General features: G+C 40.0%; 1 protein-coding gene across 1 annotated transcript in view; it reads left to right on the forward strand.

Moving 5' to 3' along the window:
- Positions 1 to 8,864: 8,864 nt before the first annotated feature.
- ArfGAP1 (ADP-ribosylation factor GTPase-activating protein 1) overlaps positions 8,865 to 17,119 on the forward strand; it is a 99,507-nt gene continuing 91,252 nt past the window's right edge. The window contains exons 1-3 of the mRNA XM_080282455.1: positions 8,865 to 8,924; positions 14,545 to 14,712; positions 16,536 to 16,649. Of these exons, the coding sequence (XP_080138581.1) occupies positions 8,865 to 8,924; positions 14,545 to 14,712; positions 16,536 to 16,649 (342 nt within the window). The remainder of the gene's footprint in view (positions 8,925 to 14,544; positions 14,713 to 16,535; positions 16,650 to 17,119) is intronic.

Below are 17,119 nucleotides of genomic sequence, written 5' to 3' on the forward strand. Positions count from 1 at the left end.
CAAGCCTCTGTTTCATATCAAAGCCTTCATTGCACCAGGTACTTTTCTTCCTTGTGTCACTCTACTTTCCACTTGTTTTGCACATTTTCCTCTCTTCTGTCACTGTACCCAGGTATTATTATTATTATTATTGTTATTATTATTATTATTACTGTTTTAGTATTATTATTATTATTATTATTATTTATTATTATTATTATTATTATTATCGAGTGAGTGGATGGTGAACACCCCCACCTTATTATGGTAGGTGGGGGCGCTCACCATCCACTCACTCGATATATTGCTGCTCTCAAGTGTCTGCCCTTTTCCTCTCCTCCATCCATCCTTCCTTCCATCCTCTTCTGTCTTTCTTTCCTTCATTCTTTCCTCATCCTTCTGCCTGTGGGTGACTTTACCCTCCCTCTTCAGTCTTTCTTTTCTTTAAGCTTTTCTCTTCCTTCTGCCTGTGGGTGATGCTACATTGAGTGACAAGCCAATTGGTTTCCTGTACACCAGGAAACCATTTACTACGCTGGGTGGTAACCATATAACCAAATTTTGGCGCCTGGTGGTTTAGTGGGTAATTACGGTGCTCCAATTGGATTGAGTCGGTGAAGGCTTATATCCTGGGGTTTATTGCTCAGGTAATGCCACTCAGGGATGATTGAGGCTGGTCACTCTCATCTTAAATGTTGGGACCTCCTTGCCTAGCCCCGGGCTTCTACGCTCCTCATGGGGCACTGTAGGATTAGATGATGGATGGATAGATTATTATTATTATTATTATTATTATTATTTTTATTATTATTATTATTTTTATTATTATTATTATTTTTGTTTTTATTCTTATTCTTATTCTTCTTCTTCTTCTTCTTATTATTATTATTATACACCAGGAAATCATTTACTATGCTGGGTGGTAACCATATAACCAAATTTTGGCACCTGGTGGTTTAGTGGGTAATTATTACGCTCCAGTCGGATTGAGCCAGTGAAGGTTTATATCCAAGGGATGGTTGGGGTTGATTGCTCATGTAATGCCACTCAGGGATGAGTGAGGCTGGTCACTCTCATCTTAAATGTCAAGACCAACTGCCTAGCCCCGGGCTCCTACGCTCCTCTTGGGGCAATGTAGGATTAGATGATGGATGGATGGATGGATTATCATTAACAGTAATCTTATGCTGATCACTGTACCTAAGTGTTTACATAATTTTGGATGATTACAGTACCTGTTGATGTTGTTTTTGTTGGTCAATGCCAGTCTGTCTGCCTGAGCAGACCCATCAACCAAAGGCAGGCAACTGCTCCTGTAGAGTTTCCCCATTCAATGAACTGATGTTCCCTTGCAGGTGACAGTGCCTCACCAAAGTGCAGCATGGGGAATAGTGTGGAGGTTTAGCTCCTGGATGGACACAGCATTTGCATCTCTCTACTCATTTAACAGGGGCATCATAGCAGGCTCCACTTCATCCCATAATTTGGTTACAGTATATGGTCACCACCCAGGATTGAAAATAGTTTCCTGGGTTCAAGGGAACTGTTTGGCTTGGCACTCATTGTCGAGTAACCTGAAGCGAAATGAAGAGTAATAAAAAATAACGAAATGGAAAGTGAGAAGTAGGAAGAGAGAAGTGCAGACACAGAGCATGAGAGATGGGAAGGAAGAAGTAGGTAGCACTACTTCTAGTGAGTGGATGATGGATGTTACCACCAACTGTCATTACAACACCTGTACTTTGATATGTTTGTGTTGCAGGTTGAGACAGAAGAAGAGATAGAGAGAAGGGAAGCTGAGGAGGAAAGGAAAAGAAGAGCAGAAATTCAAAAGTTGACTCAAGATCCAGTTGGCCCTCCAACACCATCTAAAAAGAAAAAGAAACTGAAAATATAGTAAAATATAGTCTGTATCAGAAATTCTAAAATTCTGAAACTTTTAATTTTAAGTGAATAGATGTATGGCTCATTTTGCTGGGTAATGTAATTGCTATGTTAAGTTACCCAGCAAAATTGGTCTTTCCTGTTTCTCCTGATATCATGTATTTGTGGGGAGTTGGAGTGGAATGATGCCAATGTTGATCATTTACTGTCAGGAAGAAGCTGATGATCATTGATATTGCATAGCTATATACCATGTTGTCATTTCCCAAGCTGTGGTTTGCCTTTTGGCAGCTCTCCAAGCTGCTCTAACTTTCCTACTTCCAGATTAAGCCCTTCTCCCTAAGATGATCTTGCATTTTCTTGCTCCAGATTTTTTCAGGACAACTTTTCAGCCTTTATCCATCCACATTCATATTCATACACCACTTTACCCCATTATCCTTCTGTGTTCTCACCACATGTCCAAACCAGTTTAGACCACTCTTTGCTGTCCAGACTGGTTTAGACTACCCTGTGCTGTCCAAACCAATACCAAACCAATACCTTCTGCATTAAGACTATCCTGCTGTCCAAACCAGTTTAGACAACCTTTCGCATGAAGTCACATTTTTCTTTTTTATCTAACTTTTCTTCTAGCTCACCCCTCAGATCAGCACAGGGAGAATCTCTTCAGTTATCTAATAATTTCATTTTCATTCCATTCTGTGCTGTCAAAACTGGTTTAGACTACCCTGTGTTATCCAAACCAGCTTTGACTACCCTGTGCTGTCCAAACTAATACCTTTTGCTTGAAGACTGCCCTGTGCTGTCCAAGCCAGTTTAGACAACTTTTTGCATGAAGTCACATTTTTTATATCAGACTTTTCTACTAGCTCACCCCTCAGATCGGCACAGGGAAAATGTCTCTTCAATTGTCTAATCATTTCATTTTCATCCCATTCCTACCAATACCTTTATTCTTCCTCCTTCCGGATGAATTGTGTTTCACTCAGTGGTATATATTTTGGGTGTGCTGGGTGTGTGGTGCTCACCCACAAAACATCAGAAAATGCACCATTAATATTAAACTCTTAGTAACATAATTATTCCTTGTGGGAAATAAAGTTTATTTTGTCTCATACTATGAAATGTAGCAGGTGTTCTGTGGTAGAACTGCACACCTCATTATTATTGTAGTAGCATCATCTTAGGACACTGAGTGGATGGTGAGATAAAGGGAGGGAGACGGGAAAAAAGGACCCTTAGGCTAACCTCAGCTCATAATCAAGTCCAGTTTTGTGGAGACATTTGTATGTACTGGTACAGTATATTATGATGCACAGAACTCATAGAGGGCTAGCCTCAACTCACAGTCTAGTCCAGTTTTGTGGAGACAGTTGTATGTATATTATGATGACTAGAACTCATTCTTTTAAACATTATCATCATCATCATAATCAATAATTTTTCTATAACAGTTCCAAAGCCTGAAGAACGGGTTAGAATTGCATGTGACTTGCTCATTTGTTTATTTATTTTTTTAATAAACTCAAAATTTGATTGGCAAGTTTGGACTTACCAAGAGAATTGGCAGTGCCTCAACCATTTTCTGCTCTAATTTGTGTTGCCAGTTTAGTAGTTTTTGGGCTAAATCTTGCAGATTTAAAAACCAGCCTAACAGGAGAAACTTTAAATACAGGAAACCAATTACTACGCTGGGTGGTAACCACATAAACAAATTTTGGCGCCTGATGGTTTAATGGGTAATTGTGGCACTTCAGTCAGATTGAGCCAGTGAAGGTTTATATCCAAGGGATGGTTGGGGTTTATTGCTCACATAATGCCACTCAGGGATGAGTGAGGCTGGTTGCTCGCATCTTAAACGTCAGGACCAACTTGGCTTGGCCCGGGCTTCTGCGCTCCTCATGGGGCAACGTAGGATTGGATAATGGATAGATGGATACCCTCAGGGCACTCACCATCCACTCGTTCGATCTAGTGCTGCTCTCAGGTATCTGCCCTTTCCTCTTCATCTTTCTTTTCATCCATCCTCTTCTGTCTTTCCTTCATTCTTTCCTCGTCTTTCTGCCTACGGGTGACTTTACACTCCCTCTTCTGTCTTTCTTTCCTTCATTCTTTCCTCCTCGTTCTGCCTGTGGGTGACTATACACTGAGAGATGGGCCACATGGTTTCCTGTGCACCAAGACACCATTTACTACCCTGGTTGGTAACCATATAACCAAATTTTGGCGACTGGTGGTTTAGTGGGTAGTTATGCCGGTCCAGTCAGATTGAGCCGGTGAAGGTTTACATCAAAGGGATGGTTGGGGTTTATTGCTCTCATAATTCCACTTAGGGATGCATGAGGCTGGTCACTTTCATCTTAAATGTCTGGACCACCTTGCCTAGCCCTGAGCTCGTACACTCCTCATGGGGCAACGTAGGATTGGATGATGAATGATGATATGATGACTCTCTGTTGGTCATTTTTAAAAGGCCTGTCTGATTTATTCCGTTTTATACTCATTTTTCATCAGTTTGGTGGATTTTTATCACTTTGAAACTAGTCTTGCAGATGCCTAGAATTTTCATTTGACATTGCCAGCTGTGACATCTGTTAGTAAGTCAGTAGCAGACTGGACATAAAAGAGAGAGGTTGTGCACTGATACTCTGTTTTGTTGTTATTTTTTTTCTCCAGCATGTTTGTGTATATTGATTTATCTCATTTTATTTTTCAAATCATGTACTTTGTTTGCATATACAGTACATTACAGCTTATTTGTGCATTACAGTTTATATGGTTCACTTTGCAATTTGCTGTCTGTACGCACTAAGCTATGTATAGAAATACAGCCAATACTTAAATTATTTTGGTGATTCTTTTACCAAATTATTAAGTTCATGATCCTCACTAAGAAACCAGTCTGAGTACTGTAGAACTGGTGCCATAGGTCTAAGGCATCGCTATATATCAGTGGGTAGAATAGACACTGGTTTATTTTATGAAAGCAAAAAAATTACAGTTATGCATCTTCCTCTTTACCCTCTGAATATCTGTAGCCTATTATTGCGCCTCCTTTTCGCACCTTACCAAGAAATTCATTGTAGTCTATCCTCAGCGGCATTGCGCTTGTATGACATCGTCATGATTGCCTTTGGGGAGTTCCAAGAGAAACACTCCTTATGTTGCCAGGGGATGCCAGATAGTATAAACTGTATATATAATTTATATAACTCTCTCTCTCTCTCTCTCTCTCTCTCCATTATTGAAGGTTTATTGTTGCATTCATCCATTCCAAAGGATGGAAGTTTGGAGGGTGAGATGCTTGAAAGGGTACAACAAGGTAGAAAGTTGCTGGTTCCTTGAAAGCAGTGATAAGAAACAGGGAAGTGAGCATGGAAGTGAAAAAGTTACTACATGACAGTATTGTGATACCAACTCTAACGTATGGAAGTGAAGCTTGGACCTTGTTGGAGGGACAGAAGTCAAGAGTGAGAGCAATGGACATGAGTTATTTGAGACAAGTTTGTGGAGTCACATGGAGAGATAGACTGACAAATGAGGATGTGAAGGAGCTTTGTGATTTGGATATGGATGTGATAGGAAGCGTTAGGAGAAACACATTGAGGTGGTTTGGACATGTGGAGAGTGAGAGACTAACGAGGAGAGTGTATGTGAGTGAGGTGGAGAGGGGGGAGAGGGAGGGGGAGGCCAAGGATGAGATGGAGGGATGGAGTGGAGAGGTATATGAGAGAGGGGTGTGTGAGCTGGGAGCAGGGCAGTGAAATGGCAGGGGACGGGCAGACATGGAGGTGATTTGTCTGTGGCCACCCCTTATGGGATTAAGGCATCTGGCAATAGATATATAGATAGATTGTTGCATTTAATAATTTTTCAAGATTTCACATGTTTTTATTCTTTTGCATTCAAGCTTAGGGTTAATATTTCAAGATCTTGAAAAATCTTTCAAGCACTATAAGCACCGCTATCTCTCTCTCTCTCTCCTTCTTCTCACTGTCATGGTCACCTACACTATGGAAGCTGTGTAGGACATTCATATCTGTATGCACGGAGTGACATGCTGGAAGTTACCGCCCCCTCCTCAGTTTAGCCTAAATTAGCCTACCTTAACCTTATGAAATGGCAGGGGACAGGGCAACATGGAGGTGATTTGTTTGTGGCCACCCCTTACGGGATTAAGGCATTTGGCAATAGATAAATAGATAGATTGCTGCATTTAATAGTTTTTCAAGATTTCATAATTATGTTTTCATTTTTTTTCTTTCAAGCTTTCAAGCTTAGGGTAGTAGTAGTAGTTGTTCCTAGGCAGTCTGGCCGAACAGCCCCTTGTCCCTTAGGAAGGCCATGGCCGAGACTGGGCTTTCCCACAGAGCTCACAAAGAGTGTATGTTGTGTTGTTGGTGTAGGTGATTGTGTGCAACGCAGTCTTCCATAATGTGCTTAATAGTATGGGGTGCTGTGTTGCATCCTGGACAGGCATCAGCGACGGATTCATCCAGCCTCTTCTGGTAGCTTAAGAGGGCTTGATGGTGCCCACATCTCAGCCTGGCCAGGTGGACCCTGTTCTCACGAGGGAGATAGGATTCAGAAGGGTGGATGTCAGGAGGCCGTGCATGCAGCTGTGTGTTGTCTTTCAGTGACTGAATGGAGCGGCGAGTGATCAGAGTGTGGATATGCTTCTGGAAGCTGGTCTGAGGTGGGCAAGGGGGGAGAGATGACAGTATTTGTGTATGGTATCGTGTGCTGGATGTTGTTTTGATGTTCCTTGGTGTGTGTGGATGTGCTGCCATGTAATATAGTGGATGTTGTGGGTTTGTGGAGGCTGCAGCAAGAAACTGGGTGCCTCTCATGTCTAGGTGATCCTTGACTTTGAGGACTTTGGTTTCTTGATGTAGGTGGTCTGTGGGTGTAGTAGCTGTGCAGTCTTTGATTATTTTTAGGGCCTTGTTCTGTATGGTTTGTAGAGTGTTGTAGTGTGTTTTGGTGAGGTTAGAAGCCCAGGCAGGGCTTGCATAATTCATCACTGAATGTACTGTATGTATTGTTTGTATACTGTGGTGGTGGTTTCTTTGTTGTGTCCGAATGTTGTATGGTCAAATGACCTCAAAGCATTGAGTCTTAGTGTTATTTTATTTTTAATGTTTGTGATGTGTTGTTTAAATGATATTGATGTATTGTATGTTACACCAAGGATTTTGGGTGTGTGTGTGTGTGTGTGTGTGTGTGTGGTAGGGGTGTTGTTTATGGTGAGATGTGGGATGTGACTGTGTTCTGCTGTCCAGGTTGTGAGAAGGGTCACTGTAGATTTGGCTGGGGCTATTTTGAGCCTGTTTGTGATGAACCATTCGTGTAGTGTGTTGGGGTAAGGTTGAATGATGTGTGCAGCTGTGTTTGCATTTTGGTGCGTACATGTAAGTGTTATATCATCTGCATAGGAAGCTATGTGTATCTGTGGTGTGTGGGGTGTGGGTATGTCGTGCATGTATAGGTTAAAGAGTGTAGGGGACAAAACAGATCCTTGGGGGATGCCATTTGTGAAGCTAAGGGTTAATATTTCAAGATCTTGAAAAAATCTTTCAAGCACTGTAAGCCTTGCTCTCTCTCTCCCCCCGTTCTTGCTGTCATTGTCATCTACACAATGGAAGCTGTGAAGGACATTCATATCTACAGTATATGCATGGAATGATATGCTGGAAATTACCACTCCCTACTCTATTTAGCTTAAATTAGCCTAATTTAACCTTATACTAAATCAACTTAACCTTACCATATCCTAAATCATTGTAACCTAAGTAAACTTAAACTAAACTAACCTTTATTCATGAAATGGCTGATTTCACAACCTGCCTGTAACAGACATACACGGTATACACACACACAAACATCCACACACACATACACGTACGTACATACATATATATCTCATCTCATCAGCCGTTTGAGTGTCCACTGCAGGACCGGCCTATCCCAACTGAAGGAGGGACAATACAGCCAATGTATCTTTACCAAGTGGCTTAGGCTGTCTGGTAGAAATTGTATGTATGGTGAGAAATGCTTGTAAGTGTATTGTAATGTTGGAGTGACTTTGGATGTGTGTGTAGTCTGTGAACCAAGTGTAATCGGCCTTCACAAGCCAACTGGGTGCAAGTATACTTTATAGTATGTGACACTGGTTCAACCACAGCACCCGTGATGTCTGCCAATGCAGTGTGTGGCCAGAAGAACGCTCCCAAAGTTTATTACCCTGGTGGGGCACAAACCCTCGTTCTTCAGTGTATGAAAATGCACACTTTACCACTGTACCACAGAGGCTATACAGTATATATATATATATATATATATATATATATATATATCGAACTACAGATACCTATAGGTCAATAAGACATCCAGCTATCTCCAGAAACACGTATTTTATACAATGATGGTGATATATATGGCACGATCAAGCGGATACTTCCAGTATAAACTCGTTTACCCCTAATGGTGCACGCGCAGTGAGTGGAACAGTAACTTCCAGCATAAGTCACTCCGTGCATACGGCACCGGGTTGGCCACCAGCACCAAGGAAAGCAGTGGACATTCAAATTTCGCGGGGATAGCCATCAGCTGGACTCGCATGTAACTGAAGTAACAATATATTGGCATCACAGGTGCTTTGAATTACTTTATTTACGAAAAGATTAAAGTAAACTGATTTTAGGCGACTGATAATGAGCCAAGAAGGATAGTGCTTAGAAAAAAAGTGTGACGTAAATAAGGAAATAAAATCTATCATTATGGGTGACAATAAATATTTCATTGCTAATGTAATTGTGCTAACTGCAATATTTATATTCGGTTTTCATATACTCATATTTTCTTATGTTCGGGCAGAACATGGCTATTTTAAGATGCATATAAACTCAATTTCAGTTTTTCATTTGGAAACTCCAGCTGACAGTAAACAATCTGTGTTGGCAGATTGTGAGTGTCGGGGAGTAAGAAGGTCTGTGAAGATGGCAAGTCCAAGAACCAGGCGTGTTTTAGCAGAAGTAAAACCTAAAGACGAAAATAATGTAAGTTGCAAGTGAAGGTTGTAGCTCTGGACTTAAATACCGCAGAGAACCGTTTATAGAAACTGGGTCAAAGTTACAGGTCAAGGCCAGCATAACTTATATATATGGTATATATATATATATATATATATATATATATATATATATATATATATATATATATATATATATCTGGTATAACTTTAGAAGTTACCAACGTTACCGATTTTCATAATATTACGTCCCTGACCTATTCTAACCAAGACTTACCTTTTAAGCCTAGTTTGAGTTGGGGGAGCAAATTTTGTAGGGGTAGTCATATAGTGGCTTAGGTTAGGCTATTTCTCAGTAGCGGATGAATGTTGAGCCATATTGGCTGGTGCAGGTGTTTGCACTCAGTCTATGTCAGGCTCTAGGTTAGGTTAGGTTAGTTTGGGTTAGTTTAATGCAGAATAGTGTGTTTTCAATTAATTTTGATCTTGATTTGGTGGGATAAACCCACTTTTGGAAATCTTACTCAAAATTACAAAAAGGGGATTTTCCCCCCAAAATGGTCAAAACTAATTAAAACACGATATTTTTCATTGAAAACCATAAAAATAATACTAAAAGAAAATGTTGGTTACTTCTAAAAATTTACCTATATATATATATATATATATATATATATATATCATTATTTTACAAGTGGACAATACGCAGTTTAGGAATTTTAGCACCATTAATGTATAATGTAGTCCCTATGGATCATATTGAATCCCCATAACCCCATTCGGAAATTGATATTTTCAGATATATGTTTTTTAGTTCATTTTTACCGGAAAATGCTTGATTTCACCTACTTGTCCAATCAAAGTTGATGATTGGAAAAGAGGGGAAATGAGGCACTTCCGATAAAAATGAAGGTCAAAAACATTTGAATCACATCAAAAACTACCAGAAAGACATATTGCACTACCTAGGGGGTGTATTGTCCACTTGTAAAAATTTACCAAGAAAGAGTGGGAAAAACAACTACAGTACTGTAAAGGTAGTGTTACTAGGGGAAAAAAAAGATAGATGGCACTCCTTCATTATTACCAAGATTTTCATTTTTGGAGTCAATTATAGATGGATTGTTTTCAGCCAGGAATCATTTATTATTCATTTCCAAGGCAGGAGAAAAAAAATTCGCACTTTTCACTACACAGTACATCACTGGCAGTATCTGCCCACCAACCCACTCATCCTCTGCTTTTAGCTCTACTTAGCTCCATCAGTGCATCTCATTCTGTCTTTTAATTAATGCAGTAGACCAGTGGTACTCTAATCGCAGACTGCGGTCCGAATCCGGACCCAGACGAGCTTTGGTATGGACGTCAGCGACTTCCGTCATGGAATATTCAGTATCTCCCTCAAATTTAAGAGTTGCAGTACTTAATATCTTTGGATGAATTTCACCCCAAATACGGCTCAAATAAATTTTACCTCATCCGGCAACCATTACAAATTACTGGGGTATGTTTAGCTACTGGAGTAACACAAACCTATCTGTTTTGTGGCTATAATGCAGACTGGTGAGACTAATGATTAACAATGAGGCCACTGTTTTTTCCAGCTGTTCTAGATGCTCACATCACTCATAGTAACGAGTTTCATATAACGGTATCCAGATAGCATATTATCAGTGTCAACTTATCAAGGTTAAACATTGGTAACATTAGAGCAGGAACCCTCACCACTAGAATTTTGTATTTAACAAAGTGCACTGCATGATTTTGTGTGTGTGTCGTGTCTGTGTGTGTGTGTGTCTGTGTCCGACTCTGGGCATAGGCTTCACAGCCTGCTCCCAAGATCCAGTAGTCCTCTTACATACCAAACACCTCTGCTCACGGACTGTTGCCATTAACCTGTTCAGCTGATGAGTTGACAGAGGGATACTGACAATTGTTAGATTGTTCACTGGTACATGGTATGGTGCCAAAGTGGTGGTGGAATTGCGAAAGTGACCATGCATATTTAAGGAAAGCAATAGGATTGGAAGTCAGGTATAATTATTTCCTTGTACAAAGGAAAAGGGGAAAAAGAAGTGTGTGGTAATCATAGGGGCATTTGTCTTCTTAGTATAATAGGAAAAGTGTATGGTAGGATACTTATAGACAGAGTTAGAGAAAGAACAGAGAAATTAGTTGGAGAAGAACAGGGAGGCTTTAGGAAGGGAAGAGGTTGTGTAGATCAGATATTCATTCTTAGATCTTTAGTGGAAAAGTTTCTAGAGAAGGGAAAGAAGTTGTATGCAGCTTTCATGGATTTGGAGAAATCATATGACAGGGTGGATAGACAAGGATTGTGGAAAGTGTTAAGAATATATGGAATAGATGGGAAGTTGTTGAATGCTGTGAAGAGTATGTACGATGGTGCGAAGGCTGCAGTGCGTGTGGATGGTGAACTAAGTGAATTTTTCTCTTTGAAAGTTGGTTTGAAACAGGGATGTGTCATGTCTCCATGGTTGTTCAATCTGTACATGGATGGGGTAATAAAAGGGGTACAAGGTAGGGTAGTGGATGTTGGAGTGTCCCTGGTGAGAGAGGATAGTGTTTGGAAACTCCCTGTACTGTTGTTTGCAGATGATACTGTGTTGTTGAGTGAAGACGAAGGGGAGCTGCAAGGCTTGGTGGATGAGTTTGAGAGAGTGTGTAAGAAACGGAACCTAAAGGTGAATGTAGGGAAGAGTAAAGTGATGGTCTTTGAGAGAGGTGAAGTTAGTGAATGTACAGTGAGGTTGGATGGTGAGGAATTGGAAAATGTGAGTACGTTTAAGTATTTGGGTAGTGTGATGAGTAAGGATGGAGGTTTGGAGGGTGAAGTGCTTGAAAGGGTACAGCAGGGAAGAAAGGTTGCTGGTTCCTTGAAAGCAGTGATAAGAAACAGGGAAGTGAGCATGGAAGTGAAAAAGTTACTACATGACAGTATTGTGATACCAACTCTAACGTACGGAAGTGAAGCTTGGACATTGTTGGAAGGACACAAGTCAAGAGTGAGAGCAGTGGAAATGAGTTATTTAAGAGGAGCCTGTGGAGTCACGTGGAGAGACAGGCTGACGAATGAGGATATAAAGGAGCGTTGTGGTATGGATGTGGATGTGATAGGAAGCGTTATGAGGAACACACTGAGGTGGTTTGGCCATGTGGAGAGGATGGAGGGTGAAAGACTGACGAAGAGAGTGTATATGAGTGAGGTGGAGGGGGGAAGAGGGAGGTGGAGGCCGAGGATGAGATGGAGGGATGGGGTGGAGAGGTATATGAGAGAGGGGGGTGTGAGTTGGGAGCAGGGCAGTGAAGTGGCGGGAGACAGGGCGACTTGGAGGCGATTTGTTTGTGGCCACCCCAAACGGGATTGAGGCGTCTGGCAATAGATAGATAGAATAGTAATTTGTTCAATAAACAAGTTTCATTTTGTCTTATTGAGATGTTGGAAGTGTGGAAAGTAGATTCTTTTTTCTTACTTACCGGTAACCACCTTACTAACAGGAGAAGAGAATATGTACTTTAAACCATCTATCTATCTGTTGCCAGACATCATAATCCCGTAAGGGGTGGCCATTTAACTTTGAGTTATTTGTTTTACTGGAAGGGACACTAACCCTCCACCAACCCATTTGCTGACACGTAGGGAGCACATATGGTTTGATTAGGCCTATATGGTTACCACCCAGTGTTGTAAATGGCCTCATGGCTTACAGGAAACCAATTGGCTTGTCACTCAATGTAAAGCCACCTGTAAAGAAAAGAAAAGCAATAAAAAGTGACAGGAAAGATGGGAGAAATAGGAAGAGAGGAGGGTAGGCATAGAAAAAGAATGATAAAGGTTAAGGAAGAAGTTGGTAGCACTACATCAAGTGACCTTATTTTTAATTTGGTAAGGGTGTTAACTTTCCACATGGTCCCATTGGATGAACATAAATGAATGTGTTTTATTCCAGTAGTGATATTAAATACTGTACAATATTTTTCACCCAGACCTCTGCCACAAAAGTAGATGATATGATTGGACCTTCAAAGAAAATAATTGAGGAATCCTGCAGTAGACCCTCGCTATAATGGACTAATTGGGAGGAAGCCTGATCCAGTAAAGCCCATAATCCGTCATATCTGATGATCTCCCCCCCCTCCCCAAGGTTGGATTTCAAGCACATGTTTGGAAGTAATGAGCACAGTAGCATATTTTAGAACTAAAAATGAAACCTGTACCAATTTCACACCAACTAGGCCCATACTTTCACTCTTTTGCAGCTTATTTCACATCCATGTCATAGAACCTCCTCGTGACTTGTACAGTAGTACTATAGCTTTTTGTTACAGCTCAGCAGTCATGATGGGGAATGGGCAATTTTAGGCCAGGTTGGTGTAAAAGGGATAGGAAACACATGTACAGTATTGCAGCCCACTGTGCCTCATTTAATGGACATTGTTCGTTAAAGCCAAGAGAAGTCTGGTGGCCTCTGTAGTGTCCTTTAAATCTGATATCTGGTCTGTTGAGGTCTGTTAAAGCGAGGGCTTACTGTAACATATTCTTATTGCCTGTAGCTGTACAAGTATTCTGTGCCGATGAGATGCCTGTGGTGGAGTGATATATATATAAAGAAAACTCATTTATAATAATTAAAATCACACTAACATAATATGAGCGGTTGTGTAAGAATTATATAATGATTACCCAGTATATAAAGGCATTCATCAGAAGATCATTGTTGATGGTTTTCTATATTGATGGCCACCTTAGGAACATAACCTTTGTCAGTAATGAGGGATACATATACTTTAACTGCTGCCCTTGCATCAAATGTGGCAGTCTTCCTATCTGTTTCACTTAGCTGCTTCAGGAGTTTTTATATTGTAATACTGTAACAAGTACTGTATGTGAAATTTAATTCTGAAAACAAATTTTTTCAGAGGGTGGAGGGCAATAATAAGAAACAGTCGCTAGTGATGTTTGTATTATCTTTGTTTATTTTGTTTTATTTTTAATTTAATGAAATGTGATGGTGACCAGAAAGCTCTGTTGTCGCTCTTATTGTTAGTCTGCTGAGCATGGGATACCAGATACATTCCCAGATTTCATGGGAAACTTGTTGCCATTTTAGAAAATAGGCATACCTGACATGAGAATATAATGGTACCGTAATATGAACTGATGTACCGTTAGTGCAATAACTGTGTGTGCTTTTCATCTGTTGCCATTGTGCATTATATTGCCAGATATTGAAGTTTTCGTCTGACGCCATGCCATGTTGCTTTGCTAATATCATTTTGATAGGCTTTGTACATTTTATTTTAAAAGGCTTGAATGGTGAGTGAATGAGTGCCTGGCCCATTTCACTTGATGTGCTGCTGATAGTTCTCCTTTTGTTGTCCTTCCTTTTTTCATATATTCTGGATTCTGCCTAATTGCTTTCCTAGGTGGAAAAATGGTCAGATTGATGATGGTGTAAATGGATGTTAAGCTCTTGTGAATATAAACCTGGGGAATGTGTATCTTTAAACTCTTTAAATACTGTATTACTGTATTGGACATGGTAAAACAATATTGATAAGTAATATTACAGACTTACTTCATCATGAATTTATTTGTTTTATAATAATTCATACCCTCTCCACCCCAGCAATGCTTTGAGTGTGGAGCTCACAACCCCCAGTGGGCGTCAGTCTCGTATGGGATCTGGATATGTCTGGAGTGTTCAGGGAAGCATCGGGGCCTTGGGGTTCACCTCTCTTTTGTGCGATCCATCACAATGGACAAGTGGAAAGACAATGAATTGGAGAAAATGAAGGTAAAGTTTTGTGTTGTAAGTCCCTGCAGAAAAGAAGAAATAAAAAACTAGTGTGATTCAGTACTTTAATACACATGGCCAAAGAATTCTGAAATATCAGTTCTATTAAATGAATATGGTTTCAGTACAGTTAGTAGTGATTATTTTGAAGTCCATCAGACCTTTTTCTTGTTTTCTTTATTGACGATACATGGTATCCACACTAGCATCATTGTTGTTTCTGACAACTGATTTTGTTTATTTGGATACCTTTGTAGATTTTCTGTTTGATAGTAATTCTGCATTTTTTTTTTTTTTTTTTGTATTACTGTGCTGTAGTTATCAAGAGGCAGTACACCTTCAGATTTAGTGCACTCAGGGCACTTATGAGGACACACTTTGGGCATCTATAAGAAATGCTTCTCTTATTCTAAAAACTTTATATCAGATCAGTGGTTCACTCTGCCTTCCTGCCATAGGCCTCTACTCTGCCTCCTTGACATAGGTCATCGTCCTGTCTGACACCCGCTACATTACTGTACCTTGCAGACCATACAGAACAGTGCCCTGTGCATTATCACTGGCTGCACCAAAGAACACTGCCAAAGCTCACATACACTTTTAAAGTGATGTCATCCTTGTCTGGGAATGTCATAACACATATTTCTTTGTGGCAGTGTCTGCTAAGACATAACACCTTTGTCATTACATGGCAGAATCTTACAGCACAACTAGGGGCAAAAAACAATGACCACAAAAAAATTACCTGACCCACTTCAACAACATCCCACCTCCAGACATTCCCAATACTAACAATGCTGAAACACCTGCACACCCATTTCACACTCAGTACAGTACAACACCTTGATCAGAGCACAATACAGTATTACAAGCTCCCCCTCCCAACATTCATTCATTTCAGAGATATCCTCAAATAGAACTGATTAAGTACACGTAGCTAGGCATAGATCAGGACATCACCCGGCCCACCTCAATTATCAGCTTTGATTCTAATTTGGTGGAGCCACGGATGACACATGCCCTGCTTGTTGAATTAGTTCTCACATCATAACACACATAATGGAGCACTGCTCAGCACAGCATGTACGTACTAAGACTCAAACACAACATCAGTGGTGTAAGGAACACATGAAGTGACTTGTAGGAGCAGTAGATTACTCATGGTCGATAGGCCTATGTAACCAGGAGGACCAAAGTTAATCAACAAAAACAACAACAACAACAATGTAGATCATTTTGAATGTAGCATGTGGTTGTTTAAATTTCATTTAATAGGAGCTTTGAAATACTTCCGAACTGCTTGCTTGGTAAAATATACAATACAGCTTGGCAGTCTTAAATGGATAAGATATGCTGTACAAAGTTCTGACACAAATTATATAGGAAATGTTGTATCGTTATTTTTGTATTTATTATACAAAAATTCATTATTAAGGATTTGGGAGTTCCATAGCTTTAGATAAATGAAATATTATTTTTGTCATTTTCAATCATTTTCATCACATTCATCTTGTGATGGTTGAATAGTAGCATGAGCGATGAGTAGAACAGAACAAAAGTATAATAGTTTGCAGTGCACTGCATAATAGAAATATGTAGTCCTAAAAAATTATGTGCAGTGCAGATGGTGTTTTACATACTGTACTGTACAGCACCTACAATGATACTATTGTAAGTTTACGTTTTGGTTACTGATGGAGCACCAGAATGATCATATTCTTCTTATGTTGTGCAGGTAGCTGTGTAGATTGCATTACAGTGCTTTTGCTATGTTTGTCTTTTATTCATTTTTTTAAAATTTATTCATTTTTTTTGTGTTACAGGTTGGTGGAAACCGGAAAGCCAAGGAGTTTCTGTTCAGTCAGCCAGATTATGACCACAAAGCCCCAATGCAGCAGAAATACAATAGCAAGGCTGCTGCACTGTACAGAGACAAGGTACTGTGATTTGTTCCAGTGGTATTACTGTACTCAGTTACTGCACTATAATCACACAAAGGTTGTAAGTGAAATTTATGGTTGGCTCTTACCATTTTGTAATTCATGGTAATGGCAGCCATCATCTGCTTACTTCATGTAGTACTGCCTACTTCCTTCACTATTATCATTCTATCTCTTTGTCCTCCTCTCATCCTTTTTCCATGTTTCCTTTCTGTCACTTAAAAAAAAAAAAAAAAAAAAAAAAAAATCTTTCCACTTCGGGTGGCTGTACACCGAGTGACAAGCCTAATGGTTTCCGTAACCCAGGAAATAATTTACAACACTAGGTGATAATCATATAACCAGAAACTTGGATGACATGAAGCCTGGTGTGGTGCCTCCGCTAACTGGGTGGAGTGCTGCAAATGTGGAATCCAGGGTTGGGTCCAAGTACAGTACTTGTACTTGGTGCATGGACTTAAGTACAG

This window comes from Coenobita brevimanus, chromosome 93 (genome assembly GCF_032717465.1).
Source record: "Coenobita brevimanus isolate Jiangsu-jjx chromosome 93, ASM3271746v2, whole genome shotgun sequence".
NCBI lineage: Eukaryota > Metazoa > Arthropoda > Malacostraca > Decapoda > Coenobitidae > Coenobita > Coenobita brevimanus.